The 25,901-nt window shown below is 42.6% G+C and overlaps 1 protein-coding gene across 1 annotated transcript in view; it reads left to right on the forward strand.

Moving 5' to 3' along the window:
* ZNF704 (zinc finger protein 704) overlaps positions 1–25,901 on the forward strand; it is a gene marked incomplete at both ends in the record, with an annotated part of 143,351 nt that overhangs the window by 92,373 nt on the left and 25,077 nt on the right. Inside the window, 3 exons of the mRNA XM_006036976.1 lie at positions 7,961–8,064; positions 19,420–19,652; positions 24,981–25,081. Of these exons, the coding sequence (XP_006037038.1) occupies positions 7,961–8,064; positions 19,420–19,652; positions 24,981–25,081 (438 nt within the window). The remainder of the gene's footprint in view (positions 1–7,960; positions 8,065–19,419; positions 19,653–24,980; positions 25,082–25,901) is intronic.

The raw sequence follows: 25,901 nt of genomic DNA on the forward strand, positions 1-25,901 counted from the left end.
CTCCTCAGTCCTGGCCCTTGCCAGCAATGACCAAGTCCCAGGGCAGCCGCGCACTCGCCAGCAGAGGCCAGGGCACTGGCTGTGGGAGGCTCTGGCTGACCCTGCCCCCCAGCACTCCCCACTTCAGCCTGCCTGCCCCGCTGCCCACACACCCCCTGCCCACCCCCAGCACCACTCTCAGGACATGCACATAGGTAAAACATAAAAAACTATTAACCTCACAATGCCCACTGCCATACCTCCCCCGCAACAAACAGAATCCCCTCCCCCCTCAACCAACAGAGCCCATCCACCACCCTCCCCATCCACCAACAATAAAAACCTGCTTACAAGTGGGAAAGTATATACAAGGGGAAAACTGTTTACAATATTTTGGGTCTTCAGGCCCAGAGTGGGGGGCTGTTGGGGAGGCCTAGGGGGCAGGGCCAGTGTCCAGCAACCCAGCTGCTGGATGTTCCCTGGGGCTGGGCTTAGGCCAGTCCCTTAGTGGCAGGGCAGGCCCAGCACTAAAGTTAGTGCTGGGTCATGTCTACAAGTTTGTTAATGTGCATGAATTAATTTCACCTAAATTTGATACCTGCATTTGCGTGTCCTTTAGGGAAAGGATGGAATGTTCTGTATTGGTGGTTTTTGAGAAGAGGTTGATTAGGTAACTATCTAAGATGGTTAAAAATAGTGAATTCCGTATTTCTTCAGGGGGTTGGACTTTACGATCCTTGAGGTCCCTTCTAACCCTTTTATTCTAGAGAGATGGAAGCTATTTATGGAAGTTTTTTAGAAGTTAATAGATAATGATAACCTTTCTATACAGTTTTGTGAACTGCCCTATAAAATTGAATTATTTTTCTAGAATTTTATAGGTAGAATTCTAGGTAGAATAAATAGAATTCTATAAGATGGCTAAAAAACCTAAATAAATAAGTAATTCTCTATTAGATTTGACAGCTGTTTACAGTAATTTCTATAGAAGTGTATGGTATTTTTAAAGGTCCCTATTGTTTTCATTGCAATAGACTGTCTTTCCATAAGGGCATGGCTGCTTGTGCTCTTTGGTTGGAGGAGAAATAAAAGACTTTGAAAAATACCACTTACTTGCCAGTTGGTTACAGCTAGACTCTTCAGTCAAACATAGTCTCCATAAGCAATTTAAATCAAATTTGTGACTCATTCGTCTTGCATTACATGGCTAACTCATTCTCAGGGGCATCATGTTGTCTTTAAATCATTACAACCCAGGTATCATTGAGATATCATGTAACTTTCACTGATGTATTTTTACATTCAGAGACCAAACACTTAAATCATAAAATGTTGTCAGTTGTGTCAAGAATAGTTGGAATGTTTAGTGGTGGGCTCTGATGCTATTTTATGATGTGTTCAGATATGTAGCACTTGGAAGGGGGCGGAAAATTTATGATGAAGATATTTTGTGTAACTAATTTATCATGGCATTGGGTATCATTGAAAACTGCATTCAATGAAAATAGTAGAGTAATGAGCAGGCATCTTGGTTTTCTCTGATTAAAAAAATCCAAAATTTCTGATTAAAAAAAAACTCCACAAAATCCACATTTTCCCATGATTAAAACAGATGCCACTCTGTGTGTGTGCGTGCATGCTTGCGCATTGGCATTTCATTTTAATCACAGAAAAATGTGCATTTTGGGGGGGGGGGGGTTTATTTGAAAACTTGATTTTTTTATCACAGAAAACCAGGATTCCTGGTAATGAGTAGTGTGGCAGAGCATGTTTCGCACCCTATCCTCATTGGGAAACTAGCAAACTGTGAAGTGGACGCCTACACGGTCAGGTGGGTGGCCAACTGGCTTAGGGACCACGCCCAGAGAGTGGTGGTGGATGGCTCCTTCTCGGCCTGGAGGTAGGTGGGCAGTGGGGTCCCACAGGGTTCGGTCTTCGGACCGATATTATTTAATATCTTCATCAGCAATTTGGACGAGGGCGTGGAGAGCACCCTCTCCAAGTTCGTTGATGATACCAAGTTATGGGGCAAAGTTAGTACACCGGAGGGCAGGGAGCAGATTCAGGGTGACCTGAACAGGTTGGAGAGAAATAGGATGCAATTTAATAAAGATAAATATAAGGTACTCCACCTGGGAAGGAGGAACCCCCAGCACACCTATAGGTTGGGGAGTATCCTTCTCAGCAGCTCGGAGGCAGAGAGGGATCTTGGAGTTATAATTGACTCCAAGATGAACATGAGCCGGCAGTGTAACGAGGCCATCAACAAGACCAATCGCACCTTGTCGTGAATTAGCAGGTGCATGACTAATGCATCAAAGGAGGTGATGCTCCTCCTCTATGCTGTACTGGTCAGGCCGCAGTTGGAGTACTGTGTCCAGTTTTGGGCGCCACACTCCAAGAGGGATGCAGGGAATCTCGAGAGGGTCCAGAGGAGGGCCACTCACATGATTAGTGGCCTTCATGATAGACCCTACGGGGGGAGGTTGAGCGAGCTGAATCTCTTCAGCCTTCACAAGAGATGTCTGAGGGGAGATCTTGTGGCCGTCTATAAATTTATTAGGGGAGGTCAACGGGGAATAGGGGAAGCGCTGTTTACTAAGGCACCCCAGGGAGTGACTAGGAATAATGGGTATAAACTAGTTGAGAGTGAATTTAGGTTAGATATTAGAAAGAAATTTTTCACCAGGATCTGGTGGCCAGGATCTGGAATGGGCTTCCAAGAGAGGTGGTGCTATCACCTAGCTTGGAGGTCTTCAAGAGGAGGTTAGATAGTCACCTGGCTGGGGTCATCTGACCTCAGTCCTCTTTCCTGCCAGGGGCAGAGGGTCGGACACGATGATCCATTGTGGTCCCTTCCGACTCTACAGTCTATGAATCTATGTCTGTTCCATTGGTGTGTCAGTCTTGACAGTCCCAAGAAAAGTTGGGAAGCTATTGACATCTGGCCAGTAAGAGCACAGTCAAGTAAGTCTCCCATGCTCATAATAAATGCATCATGTCATTGTGCATCTGGTTCATCATTTAACTGCAAGTTATAATGGTATATTTCGCTCAGATGACATAACTCTACAGAACTCTACTGATTTATATACAAATATATGAAAACCTACTCCTTTCAAAAACTAATAAGGATTTTGTATTCTTTGTTTTTTTCTGGCTACTTTTATATTTTGGTTTTGTATTGGCTAGTACATTATCGTTTATATTTTATAACCAACAACTAACAAGATCAGCTCATTGATTTGTCAATATTTCAGTTGTTAGGTGGTAACCTAATATTATTTTAATGCAGACTATTTAGTGGATTCATAATATCTTGGAGCACAAGATTGTGGATTCTTATGGTACAGTACTTTGCCCAACACAAAAAAGAGATTCCTTTTATAATGTAGCTGCAATTTTGTTTGGTGTCTGAGAGCATTCTAGAAAATAACCATGCATTAGGCTACACTTACCGATTCTTCAGTGTTAGGAAGATTTGAGCATTTGTGATTAATGACTGATTGAAAAAAAAAAACAACCCACCTTTTATTGTACCTTTTATTGTATATTCCACATTTAGGATTTTTTGTTCCTTTCCTAATGCCTGTTTTGCACTCACGGGCAAGTATGTGGTAGGTGGGTTGCCCCCCAGATGTGTGTGTGGGGTGAAGGTGGGCTGCTGCTGGCTTGCCGTGAGCGCCAAACTTCCTCGCCACGGTACTGAAAAATGGTGCAGATAATGCGATACTTGTATTGCAAAAAAGAATCTCTCTAATACTGGGTGAGCTCTGCAATAGTATCTTTGTGTTGTGGATGAGCTTACGTTTTTTCCTGTGACAGATTGGCAATATGTATTTGCTTATAGTTATGAGCTCTTTCACAAAATGTACTTCAGCTTACCCAGTAAGACAGGGGTGCTCAATTCCTGGCCCACTGGCCAAGTCTGGCTAGCAAAGCCATGTCATTTGGCTCACTGGGCTCCTCATAATTCCCTGGATCTCTGCTCCCATAGGTTCTGGAACTGCCAAATTCCAGGATTTGTGGGGAACCCGGCAGGCGGAAAGCACAGCCGTGAGTGGCAACCCATGAGGGACCTAGCCCATAGACTGGCCCCATGCCACTTATCTGGCCTTTCGGGCCAAAAAATTGAGCACCACTGCGGTAAGACATCAAGGCAGTCTGACAGCTGCAGAGGCTTTAGTGAATAAATTCTTTACCAGGTTTGGGGTCCCGAGTGAAATGCAAACAGATAAAGTGAGAAACTCTGAATCTAGAGTGCATCAGGCAGTGGAGGATCCACAAAGTACTCACCATTCCTGCACACCCGACACACTGATAGGCTGGTGGAAATTATTTGGTTCTATTTCTAAAACATTCTAGAATGGTGCGTGCTATCCCATTCTTCCTAGATGGGTGGTAGAACAGCAGTTGAGGGGAGTACAAATAGTACCCAGCACTCCTTGTATTTGGACCTGTGCCAAGGATCCCAGAAAAGGCCTTGTGCAGAGTTTCTGAATCAGAACAAAGGGGTTTCGACCATTTTTCTTCTATAGAAACCTAACAATCTAAAACAAAAAAGCTTATACTTTGGTGAAGGTAGCCACCAATGGGAAAAAAGCAAGCCCAGGAAACCTTGTATGATGGAGGTTCAATTGGATAAACTTTTGAAAGCAGAGAATCTGGTCTGACTCCACAATCCTAAGAGGGCAGGAGACCAGAGTTGCATTACTGGCCTGGGTAAATGAAGTAGTGTAGAGGATAAATAGTCTTGGACTAATCCTAAAGCTATCCATGAGAACTATCTATCATGACTGAGGCATCAGGGGTTGGGATTTCAGTGTGGCTGCCCCCAAAATGGAAAGGGGAGCTGAGCCCAGAAAAAAATGTCCCATTGTAGTAGAATGGACAGAATTCCCAACAAATTCCACCAAAACAATCACTGCTCCTGCGGGGCTTACAGAGAGAGGCCCTTCCCTGGTAGTTATTTCCCTAAAAGAAAATCAAGAGTTGAACAACTCCGAAGTGGCTTGGATGGAAGTAAAATGTGCTTGGGTCGGAGACATGGAAATATCTTGCCAGACTGTTCCTACAAATAATTAAGTACCATTCATGGTTTGTTAATTCATCTCATTTCTCTGTCATGCAAATGAATTGTTCAAGGTGTACCCATTTTAGGCTCAGTCAGGGTAATGAGCAAAACTAAGGTAGTCTCTGCATGAGCAGTTGGGCTAAACTTTGTTGAAACTGGCAGATTTAACCACTTTTCCCTCAAGGCAGTCATGTGGGACAGTTCTGTACATGTTTTACCCAAGGAAAATGCAACAGCTATCCAGGCACTTGAACACTTTTGCAGGTGTTGCTGTGTTAGAATAATTGCACTGCTATTCAGCATAGTTATGACAGCAAAACTTTTAATTGCAAACCTGGCCTTTAATGGCCTACGTCACTTGAGATCCTGAATTTCAATAAAAAAAGCTGTCAGTTGTAGGGTAAAATTAGTTTATGGTGATTAGTTGTCAGGCAGCTAATTAAAAAAAGAGGAGAGTTTTTATAGATAGTTTTATAACCTCATAAATCTTCAACTTTTAAATTCACAGCAAAGGTTGGGGGTCCTTCTCTATTTCTCAGCAAAAATAGAAAATTAGAGATTTATTGTGAAACCTCGTTATTATGAATTCATTATTTAAGAATAATATTCAGTTTATTCAGTAATGTCTATGAAGCATAGTAAGTAATAATAGAAATTTATCTGTAAACATTAAATTAAATTACTATTGTGCCGTTTATAATGAATGAGCCTCCTTTTTTTACTGTTCTTTGCTTTGCAAAGCCCAGTCATTCACAGTGGCTCACAAATGTGAGTTTATGAGGGTCTCCTGCATGTTTGTGAATAGATCTCGTCTGTGTCAGCTTAGTCCACATCCTGTGATGTGCAGGAGTTGTTACTTTGGTGCAGAAATCTGTTTGACAGAATGTAAATGGAAGTGTAATTTGAAAAATGCTGTAGTATAAAGGGAGCCATTTTTTCCAGGTAAGGAAAGGAAGAGCTCTGCACTATCTAAAAAAAAAGGGGGGGGGGGGCGGATTCTAAAAGCTTGTTTCAAACTAGTTACCCTGGCAGAGAGAGACACGTTTTGTCTCATGGAACGTGTGTGTGTGTAATGCTGTGTTTACACGTCTACATCTCTGGAGTTCTGTCAGGTAAAGAATAACTTTAAAGTGAAGTTCAAGCCACCAAGGAAATGGACTGCTAGGGTTTGCCTGGGGTTCTGCTGCCCTGTCTGGTCCCCTGGTAAAGCCAGCTTTGCCCACTTTGGGAAAGATGCAGGTCAGCTGCAAGCACCCTACACCATAACAGTTACTTCCCTTGTATACTTGCCATCTCCTGAGGGCCAAGCATTATAGATTATTCAAGGATTGAAACTAGTCCATTTTTAAAAATGGTGATCTTACACTAGGGTGCCCACTTGGTTGACAGGTTTACTGTGTAGCCTAGCAGGTGTTTGAAACTAATAACTAAAAGAGCAGTGATGATGAACTGAATTTTTAAAAATGTATTTGTATTTGAAGCAATTGGCTTTTAAACCTAGCTGACAAAGGTACTGGCCTTTCAAATACAGCAAAAGTTTGCAGATGACACCAAACTGGGGGGAGCAGTAGATATGCTGGAGGGTAAGGCTAGGATTCAGTGGGCTAGACAAATTGGAGGATTGGGCCAAAGGAAAACACATGAGGTTCAACAAGGAGAAGCACAAAGTCCTGCACTTAGGACAGAACAATCCCATGCACCAGTACAGGCTGGGGGCTAACAGCCTGGGCAGCAGCTCTGCAGAAAAGGACCTGGGGGTTACAGCAGGCAGTAAGCTGAGTATGAGCCAGCAGTGTGCCCTTGTTCAAAGAAAGCTAAAGGCATACTGGGCTGCATTGGTAGGAGTGTTGCCAGCAGGTCAAGGGAAGTGATTATTCTCCTCTATTCAGCACTGGTGAGGCCACATCTGGAGTCCTGTGTTCAGTTTTGGGCCCCCCACTACAGAAAATATGTGAACAAATAGGAGAGAGTCCAGCGGAGGGCAACAAATACAGTGAGGGGGTTGGGGCCCATAACTTCTGAGGAGAGGCTGAGGGAACTAGGCTTATTTAGTCTAGAGAAGAGGTGACTGAGAGGGGATTTAATAGCAGCCTTCAACTACATTAAAGGGGGTTTGAAAGAGGATAGAGCTAGACTGTTTTCAGTGGTAGTAGATGACAGAACAAGAAGCAACAGTCTCAAGTTGCAGCAGGGGAAGTTTAGATTAGATATTAGGAAAAATTTTCTCATTAGACGGGCAGTAAAACACTAGAACAGGTTACCCAGAGAGGTGGTGGAATCTCCATCCTTGGACGTTTTTAAGACCTGTCTAGAAAAAGCTTTGGCTGGGATGATCTAGTTGGGGATGGTCTTGCTTCGAGGATTGGACCAGATAACCTCCTGAGGTCCCCTCCAACCTTAATTTTCTATGATTCTATGAAAAGAGGCTTAATTGAACTCAGCAATGGTAACATATGCCCCCTTCAGTTTTAGCGTCTTGGTCATCCATTACTCTGCAGTGAATAATATTTTACTTTTACTATTATTATTACTGTTATGAGTTATTTTACCTTATTTTTGTTTCTGTAGGTCTCTATCCAGAAAAGTGCTTAAGCATATGCTTAACTTTTAAGTTGTGAGCAGCTGATAGAGGAGGAAGTCATGATAAGTGACAGGTTCACAATAGTCCTGACATGGTCTTATGCAGATCCACTTTCTTTTCCAGTATTTTTCCCCTTAGATTGGGCTGATTTGTTAAAACCTCAGGGTATCAAAAGCTTGGATAGAGCCATGCTTTCTGATGCAGTTCCTCTGCTTCTCTGCCCAGGTAGTTGTGCTGTTTTGTGCAACTGTCCTGCAGACTAGATCTATGAAGGAAATTCTGAACAATTCAGATACTTGCTGATGCATTTTCTTCCTCTGTTTCAGAAAATCTTCAGAAGAACTGGACATGGATAAAGTGACAGCAGCTATGGTACTAACCAGTTTGTCCACCAGCCCTTTGGTTCGCAGCCCTCCTGTCCGACCCAGTGGTAAGCTTACATAATGCTCTGGGGGGTTGTGAAGAGCGGGAATATAATATATTAAGAATCTGAACGTTGCTTTTCAGTTTTGCAGCAGATGCCTTGTACATCTGAGTAAGTATGGCAAGATATAATTTTCTTATTTCACCAGTAGCAGCAGTAATAATACAACTGGAAAAGGAAATAGCAGAAAAGTTTACCCATTGTCATTCCAACTAAGGGACTTAGAGAGTAACTTGTTATCAGGAATATTATAATCAGGTCAATGAGAACAAGAAGGCTTATGGAATCATTCTGTGGTGCGGACTGTTGTATACTATATTTATACCATACCTACCTCTAGAGTACTGAGGGTCTCTAGACTCTATTCCAGTAGAGAAAGTACCTGAAAATAAGGCTTTTTAAGAGGCAGTAGAGCGATAACAGCCTGTGTCAAACAAGCTTAGCCCTCCAAGGGAGCAAAGACTATAAACAATCCACCAATCAGAAACAAACTGAGAGAAAGCAGGCACTACCCCTTTCCTGAAGGGAGGGGGAAAGGAGCTCCCTGACTGGACTGTGGATTGCAGCACAGCGGATCTGCCAGACTTCATGGGTGGAACCCCCAAAGCGTATAAAAGGAGAGCATGCTCAACACGCTGGAAGAGAGATGTGCCAAGGGACAGCAAGGAGAGAGGAGCTCCAGAGATGATTGTCCTTGGGACTCTGCCTGAGCCTTAATGGTGTGCGGATAGGTGCATGGCGCTCAGGCTCCAGGAGCCACTCAAGGCGGCTTGAGCCTGAGAGCCCGGCAAGTGACTAGGCGGGCAGTACGTGGATTGGCGCATGGGGAGCCAGGCCTGGGAGCAGCTTGAGGCTGCTCAGGCCTCACCCGGTGTGTGGACCAGCACACGGAGAGCCACCCCTGGAAATGGCTCAAGACTGCTCGTGCCCCACACGATGTGCAGGTCAGTGCAGGGAGAGTCAAGCTCAAGAGCAGTTCAAGGCTGCTCAAGTTAGCTCCAGCTCTAGGTCAGGTAACCAGAGCCCCACAGTGTGGCTCAGCATTAAACTAAAAGAGCCCTGGTGCCCAGAGCAGGGCCCAGGAAAGGGAAGGACCCCCGGCATGAAGCCAGGGAACTGGAGCCAGTAAGGGCTGGGCTCCCGTAAGAGCGCCCTAGGTGCTTAGTGTGGGGCACCAGGCCATCAAGAGGAGCCGGAGGCACCGCCGGAGAGAGGCCCTTGCGGGACTGGCCACCAGGGGACGAACCTTGGCTGCTTCAGAGCGGGAGCAGGAGTTGCTGGGAAAGCAGGCCCCACAGGGGAGGAGGGCTTGGGAGAGGAGGGTCTGCAGCCTCCACCCTCCTCCATTGTGGCAGGGGGCGTGTCCACATCCCCACGGCCCTAAAGGGAGAGGCTCCAGGGAACATCCTGTGGGGTGCTGGTTGCACCCCATATTTTGTGATTGTACTGTAGAGGTTAATATAGTTATGGGTACCCCTTAAGGGGGTTTATATGGGTTTACCTGTCTTCATTACCTGTATATGTTTACTGCCTATTATTGGAATATTGCTACCTCAACTTACCTGGGTTTATCTAAGTTGATTTTTGTGTGTGTTTATTATGTTGATGCCTTGACTTACCTGTTCCAGGGTGTTAATGTTCATCTGTGCAGGGGGTTAATTATTACCTATGCTGTGAATCACCTGTTCTATGTTTTGAAGTCCCTCGAAGTGGTGCAATGTGTTGATTGCAGGTTATTGTGACAGGTATCACATACTAATTCTACTGTAAGTATTTAATGTCTATTATTTATATTTATTTTGTATAGCAATAAATTTGTATATAGTGAAGTGCTTTGTCCTGGCCTGGCTTTATAGAGAAAAGAAGAAACTGCTCCCCAGTAGCAGGCCCCTCTCACAGCACTCTTGCCTGACCACCCCATTCCTTCCACTTGCAGACAGGGCACACCCCTGGGTGTACCTGGGCTACACTTATATGGCTTTTACCACCATATTATCTGAGCACCTTCCAAGTAATTAAAAACAGAGCATCAGTGAATGCTACCTAGCAGCTCTTGACTGGAAAGCTCTCCTAAACTCTACTAAAGCATTGATATATAAACGGTCATGACTGAATATGATTTTTTTAAAATACAGTTTGAGTGTTCTGTGATGTTTTTCCACATATACGGTTTGGGTATTTCCTAAATACTGGAAAAGCAATCTTTAAAAGTTTTGATTCAAATATTTTCAAAACTAAGGACCAAATTCTGAAGCCCTTACTCAAGCAAAATGCCCTTTGAAGAGGCTAAGTCTTGCCTGAATGAGGATTTATTTATTTAAACCTCTGTTAATACTGCTGGACTACTACACTGTTCCTGATTTTGATGTCAGTAATGTAAGAAAATACATATCTAACAGTAATAACTTCATCGTAGGAATAATTCTTAATTTCTTTTCTAAAATAAGACATACCTAGCTCTGTAATTAAGGAAACTTGTGTAACAGTGGCGTTTTGTGTACCCGTAAAGAATGTATTAGCATTTAGGTCAAATTTGGGGGGGAATTATTCTGTGTTAACATGCATAGGAATTAGATCAGTTTCTGGCCCTTATTCCCCACGACTTAAGTGAGATTATTATCACTAAAGCCATTGCTCTGGCAATGTAAAAAGAATACTAATGTGAGAATATATTACACTTATACCTGTTTCAAAATCTTTTTACTGCCAAGTGTGTTTGTGTTAATGAGCCACAGACTCACTGTGGTTTTTTCTTCTTGTTTTCAACCTCATTCAGTCATTACATAGTACTTGTTTTCAAAAATGTTCCTGATTAAATCTCTTCTCAGTGAGGTGAGGGAAGCTGTAAAACCAGGAAACACAAAGCACTTCTATAAACATGTAGGAAAACTATGCTGGAAAGACAATTGTTTCCTTTGTTGTCCTGAACAAACTGCATTTTTAAGCTGTGCAAATTTCACAAGTTGATACCGATGTGCTTCTTGGCTTTGACATGAGAATAGATTGCAAATAATTAAAAAAAAAAAAAAAAAAAAAAAAAAAAAAAGCAAGAGAAGAGGAAAAACAGATAGATAGATCGCACGTTTGAAAGAGCCACCTGGATACCGCATGAAGAATTGCTGCAGTACAGAAGAAAAGCCCCCATGAATCGCACACCACTGGTTATGACATATCATCCCTTCCTCGAACCCATATGGAAAATCCTCAAACAATTGCAACCTATACTAGAAAGGGACCCTATTCTTAAAGAGATCTTCCCAGAACCACCCATCCTAGCCTTCAAACAAGCACTAAACCTCGCTAACCTCATCAGAAACAAACTTTCTCAGGCCCAGAACACACCAAAAGGATCCAGACCATGCCATGACAAGAAATGTAAAACCTACCAACACATCTCCACCACCCCCACAATTACTACACCTGACAGAACCATCAGCATTCCCAGATCTTACAGCTGCTCCTCCAGAAATGTAATATATCTCATCCAAGGCACCAAATGCCCTGATGGAAAATATGTAGGAGAGACCAAACAACAACTGTGCACCAGAATTAATGCACGTCGGAAACTATCAAAGACAGGAATACCCAATTACCTGTGAGGGCGCATTTTTCAGAAGAAAACCACTCTTTATCCAATCTCTCAGGTTTTGTAAAATCCTCAAAGGGAACTTACAAAACACTTCTCAGAGATGAGCCTATGAACTTCATCAACCTCCTGGATACAAAAAAATCATGGACTAAATATAGACATTGGATTTATGACACATTATAACCCGCCTGACATCTGACTCCTCAGGTACCTCTCCACTATTTAACTGCTACATTCATCCCCCTTTTCTCTCCCCTCCCCCTCACCCAGCCTGTCTCTCACCCACTGATTCCTCAATTTACATCTTCACTGACTGCCTGTTTTGCATGCAGACCAGCCTCTGGCTTCTTTACTATTCATTCCATCCGGGAAGAGCACACACCAACTGCAGAGACTTCCTCAGCCTGACAAAGGGTTCTTAAACCCAAAATCTTGCTAAAAAAAAAATATTTCCAACTATTTAAGTTGGTCTAATAAAAAATATCAGATTCACCCAAAGAACCTTGTCTGCCTAGGTCCTCAAACCAACATGGCTACAACCTACACCCTTGATAAATATATAGGTACATGGACCCGCACTGTTCAGTTTCTTTATTAGTGACTTGGACAACAGGGTAAAAAGCAGCCTGTTTAAATTTGCTGATGATACCAAGATTTGGGGTAAGGTGGGCACACTAGTAGGGAAGGACAGATTACAGCAGGACCAGGACAGGTTACAGGGGTGGGCTAACGAAAATAGGATGGATTTTAATACTGGCAAGTGCAGGGTGCTGCACTTGGGCAGTGGGAACCAGCAGCACACTCATAAGCTGGGAAAGTCCCTTCTTGAGAGCACGGTGACAGAGAGATCTTGGAGTCATTATTGACTCCAAGATGAACATGGGCCGACAATGCGAGGTCACGGTCAGTAGGGCTAACTGTACCTTGTCGTGCATCCACAGATGCATCTGAAGCAGGCCCAAGGAGGTGATTCTCCCCCTCTATGCGACACTGGTCAGGCCGCAGCTGGAGTACTGTGTTCAGTTCTGGGTGCCACACTTCAGGTGGGATGTGGACAGCCTTGAGATGGTCTGGAGGAGGGCCACCTGCATGATCCAGGGACAGCAGGGCAATCCTACGAAGAGAGGCTACGGAACCTTAACCTGTTCAGACTTCACACGAGAAGGCTGAAGGGGGACCTGGTGGCCATCTATAAACTCACCAGGGGGGGCCAGCAGAGTTTGGGAGAGACACTGTTCCCCCTAGTGCCCTCCGGGGTAACAAGGAATAATGGCCACAAATTGTTAGAGAGTAAGTTTAGACTAGACATCCGAAGGCACTACTTCACAGTCAGGGTGGCTAGGATCTGGAACCAACTTCCAAGGGAAGTGGTGCGGGCTCCTACCCTGCGGGTCTTTAAGAGGAGGCTTGATGCCTACCTGGCTGGGGTCATTTGAGCCCAGTTTTCTCTCCTGCCCAGGGCAGGGGATCAGACTTGATGATCAAGAAGGTCCCTTCCTACCCTACTTCTATGAATCTATGAAAGCATGAAGTTTGGTAACAACAAACTGAAACTATTCAAGCATTATGTTCTCATGTATTATTTTGTGAACAATAAGCTGAGTATGTGCCTATTTTCAAAGGTATCTTGGAGTATGCTAATTTGCCTATGTTTTGTACTCTTTACCCTGATTCCACAAACACTTAGCCACGTGCAGTTTATTCACAAGTAGTTATGGGACTACTCAAGTGAGCCTAACTAGATGGGCACTTACATGTTTACAGGACCAGTCGGTATGTTGAAGCCCACTGAAGTCAGCTGGAAACACTCCTATTGACTTCAATGGTTTTTGGATCAGGCTTTTGGTAACAAACAGATGCACGTGATTTTCATGTTGGCAGTATGACTGAGAATGAGACTTGTCTGTTAGAAAGTGATAAGATCAAGAAGTGTCTGTGAGGGAAAAGAAATTGTAGGTACTGTCAGCCTTGGAAAGACTCCAGGCTTGCATTAAACACTACATTTTATTGTTTACCCATACTTGCTAAATATAAAAAACATTCATGGCTCTCCATGAAGAAAAAGATGTTTTTCTCCAAGGGTGTATACCTTAGTGTAACAAACTGGGTAACACAGATCAGAGATAATCCTGCCCTGGAGTGACATGACTTTGAACTGCATAATGAGCATTTAAAACTAGTTTCAGGTGTTAATGTGTAGACAATCCAGGTGTTAAGACCTCTAGGAGCCACCCAAAATTACCATGTAACAAGGCCCTGATTCTCAACCAGGGTGCTCTTGCACCTTGGAATGCCTCAAGATCCTTTTGGGGGGCCATGGGGTGCCACACAGTGTTAACACTATCAGGTGTGCAAACATGATTGACAAGTTAAACCCAGTAATTTCAAATAGGAATCCATTGCGTCAAAAGCATTGTGGTCTTTGCAACAGAAGAATCACTATTATTTTTCTGTAATCCAAAAAATGAATGAAAATTAAGAGCTGGCATTTTCCAAGTGGTATTTTGAGCCTAATGAAGGGTACTTTGAGTCTAAAAAGATTAAGAGCCATTGCTGTATGCAATCCAAACAGACAAAAAGCTGTTAGACGCAAGCACTGGGAGAGCATGGGGATGGAGCTTAGAACATCAGTTTGGTTTTGTTTGGGGGCTTCACAAGATTTATATAGGTATGGGTTACTGTCAGGCTCAGGCTGGGTTTGTCCTCTTCTTAAATAAGCTCAGAATATAAAGTCCAGAGGCATAAGATTGGGCAATATATAGAGTAAGGACATGGACAGATATAACATTTAAAACACTCCCAAGTGCCTTCAAAGTATTCCAAGAAGTGCAAGGAAGGACTTCCTATTACATTTTTACCCTCCCTCCAGGGTTTCCCTGAAAGGGAATGGATTTTTTTTTTTTTTTAATTTTGGTTTGTGGATTTTTTTTGGCTTAATCTATCTACCTGTATGCATTTGAGCCCCATTCAGGAAGACATTGCTATTTATGACAGCAATGTCATGTATGCCTAATTCCCAGTAAAGTCAACAGATTGCAACTACATGCTTAAGTGTACCTTACTGAATCAGGGCCCTTACTCCATAGTATCTGACTGACTGTTTGTTGGCCTCTTGGAGACAAAAGCCCAGAAGGGAAGGATTAGGTGATAAGTAGGTAATTAGGATTATGGAGACTTGGTGAGATAGTTCATAGGATTGGAGTACCATCATAGATGGGTATAACTTGTTCAGGAAGGACAGTTACGGGAGGGAAAGGAGGTGTTGTTCTATATATAAAGGAGATGTATGCATGTTCTCAGGTGCAGTACAGAGTGGAAGGCAGGCATGTTGAAAGCCTTTCGGTAAAGGGCAAGGGAGAGAACAGCCAGGGGATGTCATGGTGGGCTTCTGCTGTAGGCCACCAAACCAGAAGGAAAAGGTGGACAACTGATGGAAGTTTCTAGATCACAGTATCTGGTTCTCATGTGGGACTTAATATGATGACATCTGCTGGGAAGAAAACACAGAAGTATGCTGGCAGTCCAGCAGATCCTTGGAGTGTGTTGAAAATAACTTTTTGGTATAAGTGGAGAGTCCAACCAGGAGGCAGGCTCTTTGTAACTTGCTGCTCATAAGTAGAAAATAATTGGTTGAGAATGTGAAGGTGGAAGGTAATTTGTGTGACAGTTACCACAAAATTATAGAGTTCAAGATCTGAATGGAAGGAAGGACTTCCAAAAAAACCAAACCTTAACACACTCAGGGGACTGGTAAGATTTCCTGTGAGGCAAATCTGAAGGGAAAAGAAACCCAAAAAAGGAAGCTCTACTTTAAGAAGGCCATATTAAGGGTGCAGGAACAAGATATCCCAATGCAACAGAAGAATGGAAAGTACAACAGGAGACCAGCCTGGCTAAACAGCAATCTCTTCAATGAGCTGAATCTCAAAAATGAGTCCTACAAAAAGTGGAAACCTGGACCTATTGTTAGGGAAGAGCATAAGACAGCAGTAGCTATAAGTACCGTCTTTTATAAAGAGGATGCAGATAGGCCTTTCTCTGTGGCTAACTGGGCAGTATTAGGAAGACCAAAGCACAATTTGAGATGCAACTAGCAAGGGGATTCTACAAGTATGTCAAAAGTAAGAGGAAGACCAAAGAAACCATAGGTCCCTTGTGGGATGCATAAGGCAATCAAGTTGAGGATACAGAGAAGGCTGAAGTATTTAAGGCCTTTTTTACTTCAGTCTTCAAAAATGAGGAATGAGACAAACAGCCTAAGGTAGTGGAAGAACAGGTTAGAGATTACTCAGAGAAGCTACATAATTTCAAGAAAGCAGGGCTGAATTGGATGCACCATAGGATACTGACAGAACTGGCTACGGGAATGCCAGAACCACTGGCTATCCTCTTTGAGAACTGGTGCGGATCAGGTGAAGGCATGGATGATTGGAAAAAGACAAATATAATGCCTATCTTTAGGAAAGGAATTAAGGGGGATCTGGAGAATTACACACCAGTCCATCTGACCTTGATACCCAGAAAGATCATGAAAAAGGTTGTCAAGGAATCTATTGTAAAGCACCTAGAGGAGAGCAAGGCAATCAGGAGCAGCCAGCATGAATTCACTGAGAGCAAGTCATGCCTAACTAACTTGATTTCCTTCTATGATAAGGTGACAGATTCTGTGGATGGGAGAAGAGCTGGGGATGTGATATACCTTGACTTTAGCAAGGTTTTTGACACTATCTTTCATGACATTCAATTAACAAGCTAAGGAAGTATAGTCTAGATAAAGGTATCGTAAGGTGAATTCATAATTGGTTGGATCATTATTTTCAATGAGTAGTCATCAATGGCTAAATATCTAGTTAAGAGGAGGTATAAGTGTGGTTCCCCAGGTGCCTGTCTTGGGTCCTGTATTGTTTCGCATCTTCATTAATTATTTAGATGATAGGATTAAGTGTACACTTAGCAAATATGTGGATTACCCCAAGTAGCTGAAGTTGCAGACACTCTGGAGGACAGGATCTAGAATGACCTGAATAAGCTGGAGAACTGATCCAAAATTGATCAAATGAAATTCTGGAAGAACAAATGCAAAGACCTGTGTGCGGGCCGGGAGCGGTCCGAGGCCCTTTTTTCGCGCGGCGGGCTGTGGCCAGCAGCCCAGACACGCCGGGTCGGGGAAGACAGGCGGCACGCTAGAATTAGGCACGGAAGCTTAGTGGTTGATTAAAGATTATTTTACTTACACCAAAGATGGTCGCGGTGCAGGCAGGAAAACTTGCTTGAGTTGCAGTTACAGACAGAAAAGAAGAGAGGCGGACTAGAGTTCCTTCCCGTGAACCTTCTAGCCCATCCGGTTGAAGGCTCTAAACCGCGAGCCCGTCGTGTCAACCAAAGAAAGTAACTCGAAGCAGAGAGCTCTGAATACACTCACACGAAGTTTGCTAGGCTCCGTGGAACTTGCGCGCAGGGAAGGGTACGTCGAGGGATCAGGCGACGACAGGGAGAGGCGAGAGGCTGATCAGACCCCTATAGCCTTCTTGAGATGCACGCTGGGTCCGATAGGCTCCGCAGCGCTTAGAAATCTTCATGAGACGTGAAGTTCTCTTCCTCCTGATAGTCATGGAGTCCTCCAACTTGGGCGGAAACCGCTCAAGCCTCTTATACGGCTAGCAAGCCAATCGCTAGCCGCCACGTGGGAATAATTTAGAACTGGCCAATAGTGGGACACACATCCACATACGAATGGCGGGAACTCCTTGCACCATGCATTTCTCTTTTTGTAACTAAGAAATGCACCCTGCAAAGAAAGCTACGAGTGGCAGGAAATAATTTAGCAGTGCCGAAGCACACACAAACAAAAATCACACCCTTGGGTTGTGACAACCTGCACTTGGGACAGAACAGAACATAATGTAAATACAGACTGAGGAATGATTGGTTGGGCTGCAGCCGTGCAGAGGAGGGTCTGGGGGTTACTGTGGACCATAAGCTGAACATGAGCCAACAGTGTGCTCTTGTTGCCAAAAAAGCCAGCAGCATACTTGGTTGTATTGACAGAAGTTCTCTTGCAAATTAAGGGAAGTGATTCTTTCACTATATTCAGTATTGGTAGACCTCTTCCAGAGTACTGTGTCCAGTTTTGGGACCCACACTTCAAAAAGGATATGGACAGATTGGAAAGACTCTAGCAGAGTGTGACAAAAATATTAGAGTACTGGGAAGCATGATTTATGAAGACAGGCTGAAAGAACTAGGATTATTTAGTCTGGAGAAGAGAAGACTGGGGTGGGGGGGAGGCAGTAACAGTCTTCAGATACCTGAAAAGCACTTATAAAGAGGATGCAGATAGGCTTTTCTCTGTGGCTGCATGGGACAGAAGCAATGACCTCAGACTGCAGCAGAGGAAATTTAGGTTGGGGATTAAGAAGAACTTTCTGACCCTGAGAGTGGTCAAGTACTGGAATATTGGAGACATTGTAGACTCTCCATCCCTAGAAATCTTTAAGAGCAGTTTAGACAGACACTTGGCTAGGATGGTTTAGTCAGGTATGATGCTGCCTTGAGTAGGGGCCTGGACTTAGGTGACCCTTTCTAGCCTTACAGTCCTATGATCTTTTGATCATAGAAAGCTATTCATGGACTGTGCTCCAGAAAAGCTTGTTTCCTCTCCTCCTAATTTCTTTACTGTTAGAACAGTAAGGCAGTAGAACAGACTGCCTAGGGAAGTTGTGGACTGTCCATCACTGGAGGTGTTAAAGAAGAGGTTGGACAGCCAGTGGTTGGGGATGATCTAGGCCTATGTTGTACTATAAGTATTTCCCATACTCCTGGGCTTTGCTGGTTGCCCCTTGCTCCTCCTGTGTTTCCTTAGGGTATTTTTAAGTCTTCCCTGAAGGCATTAGTTGTTGGCTGTAACCAAGACTGAAGATTTTGACTGGGGTGGGCTCCTGCTGGGACTTAAAGTCAGAGGTACTTGGCTCCTACTCAGACCAAGCACCATGTTTTGGGGCAGGGAGGAATTTTACTCCTTGGTCAGATTGGTATGGACCGTGAGGGTTTTTGCCTTCTTCTGTAACGGGGGGTTGTGGCCCTCTACCTGGGATCTCTTGAAGCAGGACATTGACTGTCATGGTTCCCCTTCTTTACCTGTGGCAGGTTTTATGTCTTTTGTCAGGGTTGACAGTAGTTATACAACAAATTTAAATTATGTATTGTATAGGATGGTTTGGATGGGGATGATTCTGCCTCAGTTAAGGGGTTGGACTGGATGACCACTTTACATCCCTTCCAGCCCTGCTTCTCTATGATTTCTGTGAGTCTTCTTTGTAATGAAGTGGCTTTGTATTTACAGTCACATATTACAGTGAAATGCTTTTGAGTGGAATAGGTACTGGTTTCCCTCACCAACCACAGGGTTAGGTTCTTGAAAGTTCCTGTGGTTGGCAAAACCGGCAGGGCTGAGGGAGCAGGAACTGTGGGTGGGGGGTGAGGGGTACCAGCAAAGCTGTGAGGGTTGGAGGGGGGGAAGGGAGAGTGAAAGGCATGAGCCAGGGGGCCCATGGGGGTATTTTCAGACTGTAGGTGAGTGAAACCTGTATAAATTAGAGTTATAGGTATAAGTCTTCATTTCTCCTTTGCACATTCTCTAGCTTTTATCAGCCTAAGTCTAGTTCATTCATCAGCATGTTTTCTAAGCACCAAGTAAAAGCAAACAGATCTCCTTAGCCTTATCATATGGTATATGAGCATTTGTTTTAATGCTTGTTGTTGTTAATTGACAGATTCTCTGAATGGATCTTGGAAGGAAGGAGGATTTGTGCCTTCCAGTACCAGCAGCAGTGGATACTGGAGCTGGAGTGCTCCAAGTGATCAGTCTAATCCATCCACCCCATCTCCACCTCTGTCTGCCGATAGCTTCAAACCTTTTCGAACACCTTCCCAGCCAGATGATGGTATTGATGAAGCTGAAACAAGCAACCTTCTCTTTGATGAACCCATCCCTAGGAAGAGAAAGGTTAGCCTCATGTTAGGTTCCATACAACTGTATCCCAGGGATGTTGTTAGACTGTGAAGGGGAGGATAAGGACAAAAGCCAGCATGAGCAGCTCTGTAGAGAATTTCAACAGAGGCAAAATCTCGCCATGGCACCCAGCTAACATGCAGATCCACATACCATGTTCCCAGGGACCTAACCCAACTGAATCCAGTCCCGTAGTACACCCACTTCCTGCCACACCACTTTGTTTCTGGAAGAAGGCCAGGGTGTGTATAGGTCCTGCTCAGAGAAGCAGCAACATTCTCTACAGATGGTGTTGCCTCTAGCCTCTCAGGGGATTTCTGTCCAGCTTTGGCTAATTCCTTTGGTACAAGATGACCTGAGCAGCCTCTGCCCTCCCTCCCTGCCCCACCCCCTGCTTTTGCTAGTACCTTGGCAGGATTTGACCCCATATTTCTAGTTTGCTGAAATATGAAATTCTTAGTCTGACAGCATTATCAGGTGCCTGCATAATGTGAAACAGTCTCTGAACACACATTCAGGAGGAATAAAATCTGATAGTTTCCAGTATAGTGTCATTGACCAAATTAATCCCTGGTGGAACTCCCCTGTAACCAGGAATACTCCACCAGGAATAAATGTGCCTCACTCACTACTGAATAAATGAAACTAAACAAAATGATTCAGAATGTATATAATTCTATCCTCCCCCCCCACACACACCCCCTATCAATATGCCAGCAAGCAAATGCCTCTTGAAGAAAAAGAAAACAAAGAGATGGCAGTAGTCCAAGCTTTTCTCACTCCTAACGCAACAGGACAGGTTTTATATAGCAAGATGAAAAAGGGCTTTCTGTAAGGAAGAGAAAAACAGGGTATTTATTCATCTTTAGTGACTTTGTTTCTGGCTCAGACTGAGAGAGTTAATTGCTTCATGACCAGCAGGAAGAAGTTTTAATGATTGTTTAAATCTGATCAGATTTATCTTGTTTGCTACAAAAGTTGTTCATTTGATAACCCACAACTGCTCTTGCTTTTGCTTTAGACATCACTTATGGGAGGGTAATATAAAATAGTGTTGCCTGTTGGATGAAAGGCTATAGAGGTGCATTTATTGGAACATATTACAAGTTAGATAGTTATTAAAATAAATCCAGTAATTATTTAAGGAACCAGGGAGGGAGTGGAAATTCTGGTATGCTTTTCACTACCTTGTTAAAATTGTATGTATCATCACTCAGGCAGATGATTTTAGAGATGCCATGTTTATTGTTACCTAGGTTGTCTTTTTGGAGAGTACAGACATCTGATTATTCAGGCATTTTATATGAGCCGAGGAACTGCGATGGTGCTTGTAATTTTCGGTCTGTACAACAAACATCAGATTTGCATAAGAATAATAGAATGTTCTGCAAGTGAATGCCACCACCTCCCCACTCTCCAAGTCTTTTTACTCAGGTCCCTGGCTAGTACTTGTCTTACTGTGATCTTGGAAAAGATACTTCCTACAAGCTATTGGTCTTTCATGTTGTCATTTCATAAAACAAAACTGTAACGATAAAGAGTGGCTGGTAACATTACCAAATCAGTTAATGTCAAATTACCTCTGCTTCAGAGGGTTGTGATTTGGAAAATGTCACATGTTCTACCACCTCTTGCGAAGAAAGTTGAATATATGTTTAACTTTTTACATTAATTCAGTTATTTCCTATCAAATATATTTAATATTTGAAGGGGTTTGTTATGACTGCTATTTTTATGATAAAGCACTGGAGAATGACAAAGGAATTGCCTGAGCATTCTTGTTTCACTAAATTTGGAGAAGGTGAATTACTAGATAACCAGATAACAATCGTTTCTATAGAAATGGACTTAACCTGGGGAAAGTGGTACTTTCCTGAAAATAGGCAAGATTTCATGGGATTTGATTTCAAACTAACTCTTGGTTTTTTTCATACTCCCCTTGCTTACATCTGGTTATCTATATCAGAACACTGAAAACATAGAATAATAAATCTAAATAGGGATATGGATCAGTGGGGTGTAGTCCTTAATAATTAGCACTGTTTGTACTTATAGCCTTATTTTCTTAAGATGCCAAGCCTCATCAGGTCCTGCTAATATCAAGAAAAGCTGCAGGTTTATGCTTTTTTGAAATTCAGATCATTTGAACACTTGGGTGCTTTGAGCACTTAAGGGTCAAATTCTCCCTTTGCAGTCTGCCTCACAACTGAAGTCAGTGGGCTGCAAGGGCTTTAAAGGGTATTTGAATCTGGCTTTCATTATTGGTTTTCTTTCAAAATTATTTTAGATGTGTTTTTTGTGCCAAAGAGATCCCATGCTCCTCTAGCAGTTAAGGTACTTTTATTGGGGCTGGCAGAAAGGAAAAGTCCCTGTCAAGTACAAGAAAAGTATAGTGGATATGATTTATTTTAAATCACATTTCTTGCACATCAATATTTATGGTCTGTGTTGTAATGCCAGTGAGAAATGATGTGGTAATTAAACCTACCACAGGCAAAAAAGGGCTAGTTATCATCTTCTCATGGTAAATGCTGTTCCCAGAGCTTGTTCTTCTGTAATGTTCTTAAAGAGCAATTACACAGACTGGTATAAAAAGGGTTCCCTTACATCTTGCAGTCCCCAACATCTCCAGTCCAATAATCAGGTGTGTGTCGCTTGCAGAGCCTAACCTGGTGGTTACAGTCTCTTGTCACTTTTATTTGCTCTATTAATGTTTTCACTGGAGAGTTAACTCAAGGGACTCAATCCAATTTGTGCAGACTGGTTTTTTTGGCTACCTCCTTTATTCAAGGCATTTGAACATAAAATTATCAAGAATTGGCAAGTCCCCATTGCTGAATGTCTGTACTGCTCCCGCTCCCAGAATCATTTCTAGTTGGTGAAAATTTCCCACTGCTAGAAATGAATGTTTGTACACAGCCATAGGGGACTATTGTGATCATCTAACCTGACCTCTGCATAACTCTGGTCCTAGGACTTACATGAATTAATTCTTGTTTGAATTGCATCATATCTTAGAAAAATATCCTTCCTGACTTCAAGATTTCTACCAAAGTAAAACTATCCCTAGCTCTTAGTAAATTGTTTAAATAGCTAAGTTACCTCACAGTTTGGTTTTTATTTTTGGTCTGAATTTGTCTAGCTTCAGCTTTCAGTCACTGGATTTTTCCGTGCTAGAAAGAAGTGCCTATTATTGACCACCTAGGCTGCAATGCTAGAGAAAAGGAGCTGGGTATAATAGTCAACTACAAAGTAAATATGAGTCCATACTGTACCATTGTTGTAATAAAAGCAAACAGTTTACTGGGATGTATTAACAGAAATGCCATGGGAAGTGATCTTTCCATTGTGTTTAGCACTGGTGAGGCCTTAGATGGAGCACTGTGTCCAGTTTTAGGCACTGCACTTCAAGAAGGACATAGACAACTAGGAGTGGAGAGCAACATAAATGGTTAGAGGTCTTGAAAACATGACATATTAAAATAGGTTGGAAGAATTGGGGTTATTTAGTTTGGAAACGAGAAGACTGAGGAGTGATTTGATAATCCCTCAAATACAAAAAGGTTGTTATAAAGGGGATGGAGAATCAGTTGTTCTCCACAAAAACCACAAGAAGTACTGAACTTAAGGATCAATTAGGGAGATCTAGCCTGAATACTAGGAAGAACTTTTCAACAATGGAGGTGGTCAAGCATTGGAACAAACTACCTACTGAAGTTGTAGAACCTCTGCCACTTGAGTTTTTAGCTGTAGGATAGACAAACATTTGTCTGGGATAGTTTGGAGAGGACTGATCCTGCCTTGAGCGGGGAGTTGGACTGGATGACCTACTGAAGTCTTGCCTTACTTTTTTTTTTTTTTTTTTTGAGGTTAAGTTTTGTCTCCACGAAGGTATTTACAAGGCAAGTCTATACAAGACGCTAACTGCTCAGTAGCCTACTAATACTGTGCCATAGTGCATCACAGCACAAACGGTGTTAATACGCTACTGCACAATATTATTAGGCTACTGCACAGTAGCATCACTAAAAAGTTGTTTTTAGTGATGCTACTGCCACTTTTTCAGTGTGTTCTAATGCAAGCATTCACCTTGTATCAAATGTACATAGTAGTAGAATGAGTTAATTATCCTGAAAAACAGCATGTGTTTCTGTATGACCCCAATTAAAGAAAGCAAGAGGGTGGGATATTAAATATTTTTTTACTCAGGACAGCACTTGGGCACGTGTTTGACTTGAACTGTATGCATAAGTGCTGTTTTGAAGAATATGCTTTTTCTGATTTGGGGCCTATATGAATACATTCATTTAATCTTACTTGAAACTAGATATAATAACAGTAACATATCATAACAATGATTGAATGCAAGTCTCTTCCTCTTCTTTTAGGGGATAATGTACAGTTTTATAACAGAAAATACTTTTAGAGAAGTACAGATTAAAGTATGTGGATTCCATTTTTTTAATAATATAGAAATAACATAGGGTGAATAGTTAGCTTTCATTTCCACATTTGACTGGGCTAGTCTTATAAGGTACATAATACTCTTAAATTGCCAGTCAAGATTATTGTATGTTTTGCTTTAGATGAAACTAAAGGCATTTGAACATATTTTTCAGAGACTGTAAAATATGAAAGGTGGGAAGACTGATTCAGCACTCGCTTCCACAAGCATAAATCAGTAATCACTTAATTTAAGCTATTGGAGTTACACACATACAAGGACATGGCCCCTCTCAGAAAAAATTTAAACCAGTATTGTGCATATGTTTAAAAAAAAATCCTGCAGTATGTATGATTGCTACATGGAGGATGGAGGACCTTTGTCATAGCAGGCGTCATGATTTCATGAAACTATCTTTCTTTCTTTGCCAGCAATGAATGGAGGAAGATGGTTCTTAGAAAGTATTTAACTTAACGTTGGGTATGCTTCTACAGGGAATGCAGGACACCATCCTTTTCTCAATTAATTCAACTGAAAGAGTCTTTAAAAATAAAGTTAAAAATACATTAAGTATATATATTATCTAGCTTTTTTGGCAGATACATATAAATAGAAGAGATTTGCAAAAGAATAAAGAGGTGAATTTCTCATTGCAGTTCCTCCAGTATAAATCCAGAGGAGCTCTACTGAATTCAGAGGCATTACCTTAAGGTTAAAAGTCACTCTGGATTTCTACCAGTATAGCTGAAAGGAGAACTTGGTGCAATTTACTGTGCAGCAACACTTACTGAACAGCTGTGTATGTCTATTTGTTTCCATCTTGAATGTGAATGAGTGATAAAAAAAAAAAATTAATCTACTTTTTTATACTTATTTAGAATTCCATGAAGGTGATGTTCAAATGCCTTTGGAAGAACTGTGGAAAGGTACTGAGCACAGCTGCAGGGATTCAGAAACACATCCGGACCATTCACCTTGGGTAAGAGGCCAGCTGTTTGCAAGCCACAAGCAATTTAGTACTGATTGGGGTTTACTGAATTTGCCCAAATTCAGTATGACTTAGAATCTAAGACACCCCCCCCAATAATTAGATTATTTACATAGAAAATGTATTAATTTATTATACTTCTCTTTGTACAGAATCTAATTATTGGGGGGTCATCTTAAATTTCACGCCTAGTTTTCATTCAAAATGCTGACTGGAGACAGTGTATGTAACAGCCATTGGAAGACATATGACTGCAATAAAGAGCAGCACCCAATAGAGAAACTTGAGCTAGTTTGATTGGAAGTAGTGCAGCTTCATAAGCATAGCATTGCACCTGGGACATTACCACTACTGAGTGCTGCACTGATGCACTTATACAGGTTCTAGAACAGGGGTGGGCAAAATGTGGCCTGGGGGCTGGATGCGGCCCGGCAGGCCATTCTGTCCGGCCCGCAGGGCCCCTGAAAAATTTAGAAAATAAATATTTATCTGCCCTGTGCTGCCTGTCATGCAGCCCTCGATAGCTTGCCAAAACTCAGTAAGTGGCCTTCTGCCCGAAATAATTGCCCGCCCCTGTTTCATAGATTTCATAGACATTAGGGCTGGAAGGGACCTCGGAAGATCATCAAGTCCAGCCCCCTGCCCAAAGGGCAGGAAGTCAGCTGGGGTCATAGGATCCCAGCAAGATGAGCATCCAGTTTGCTCTTGAAGGTGTTCAATGTGGGCGCTTGAACCACCTCCGGTGGCAGGCTGTTCCAGACCTTGGGGGCTCGGACAGTAAAGAAATTCTTCCTTATGTCCAGCCTGAAAC

Source organism: Alligator sinensis, unplaced genomic scaffold (assembly GCF_000455745.1).
Source record: "Alligator sinensis unplaced genomic scaffold, ASM45574v1 scaffold350_1, whole genome shotgun sequence".
NCBI classification, from domain to species: Eukaryota; Metazoa; Chordata; order Crocodylia; family Alligatoridae; genus Alligator; species Alligator sinensis.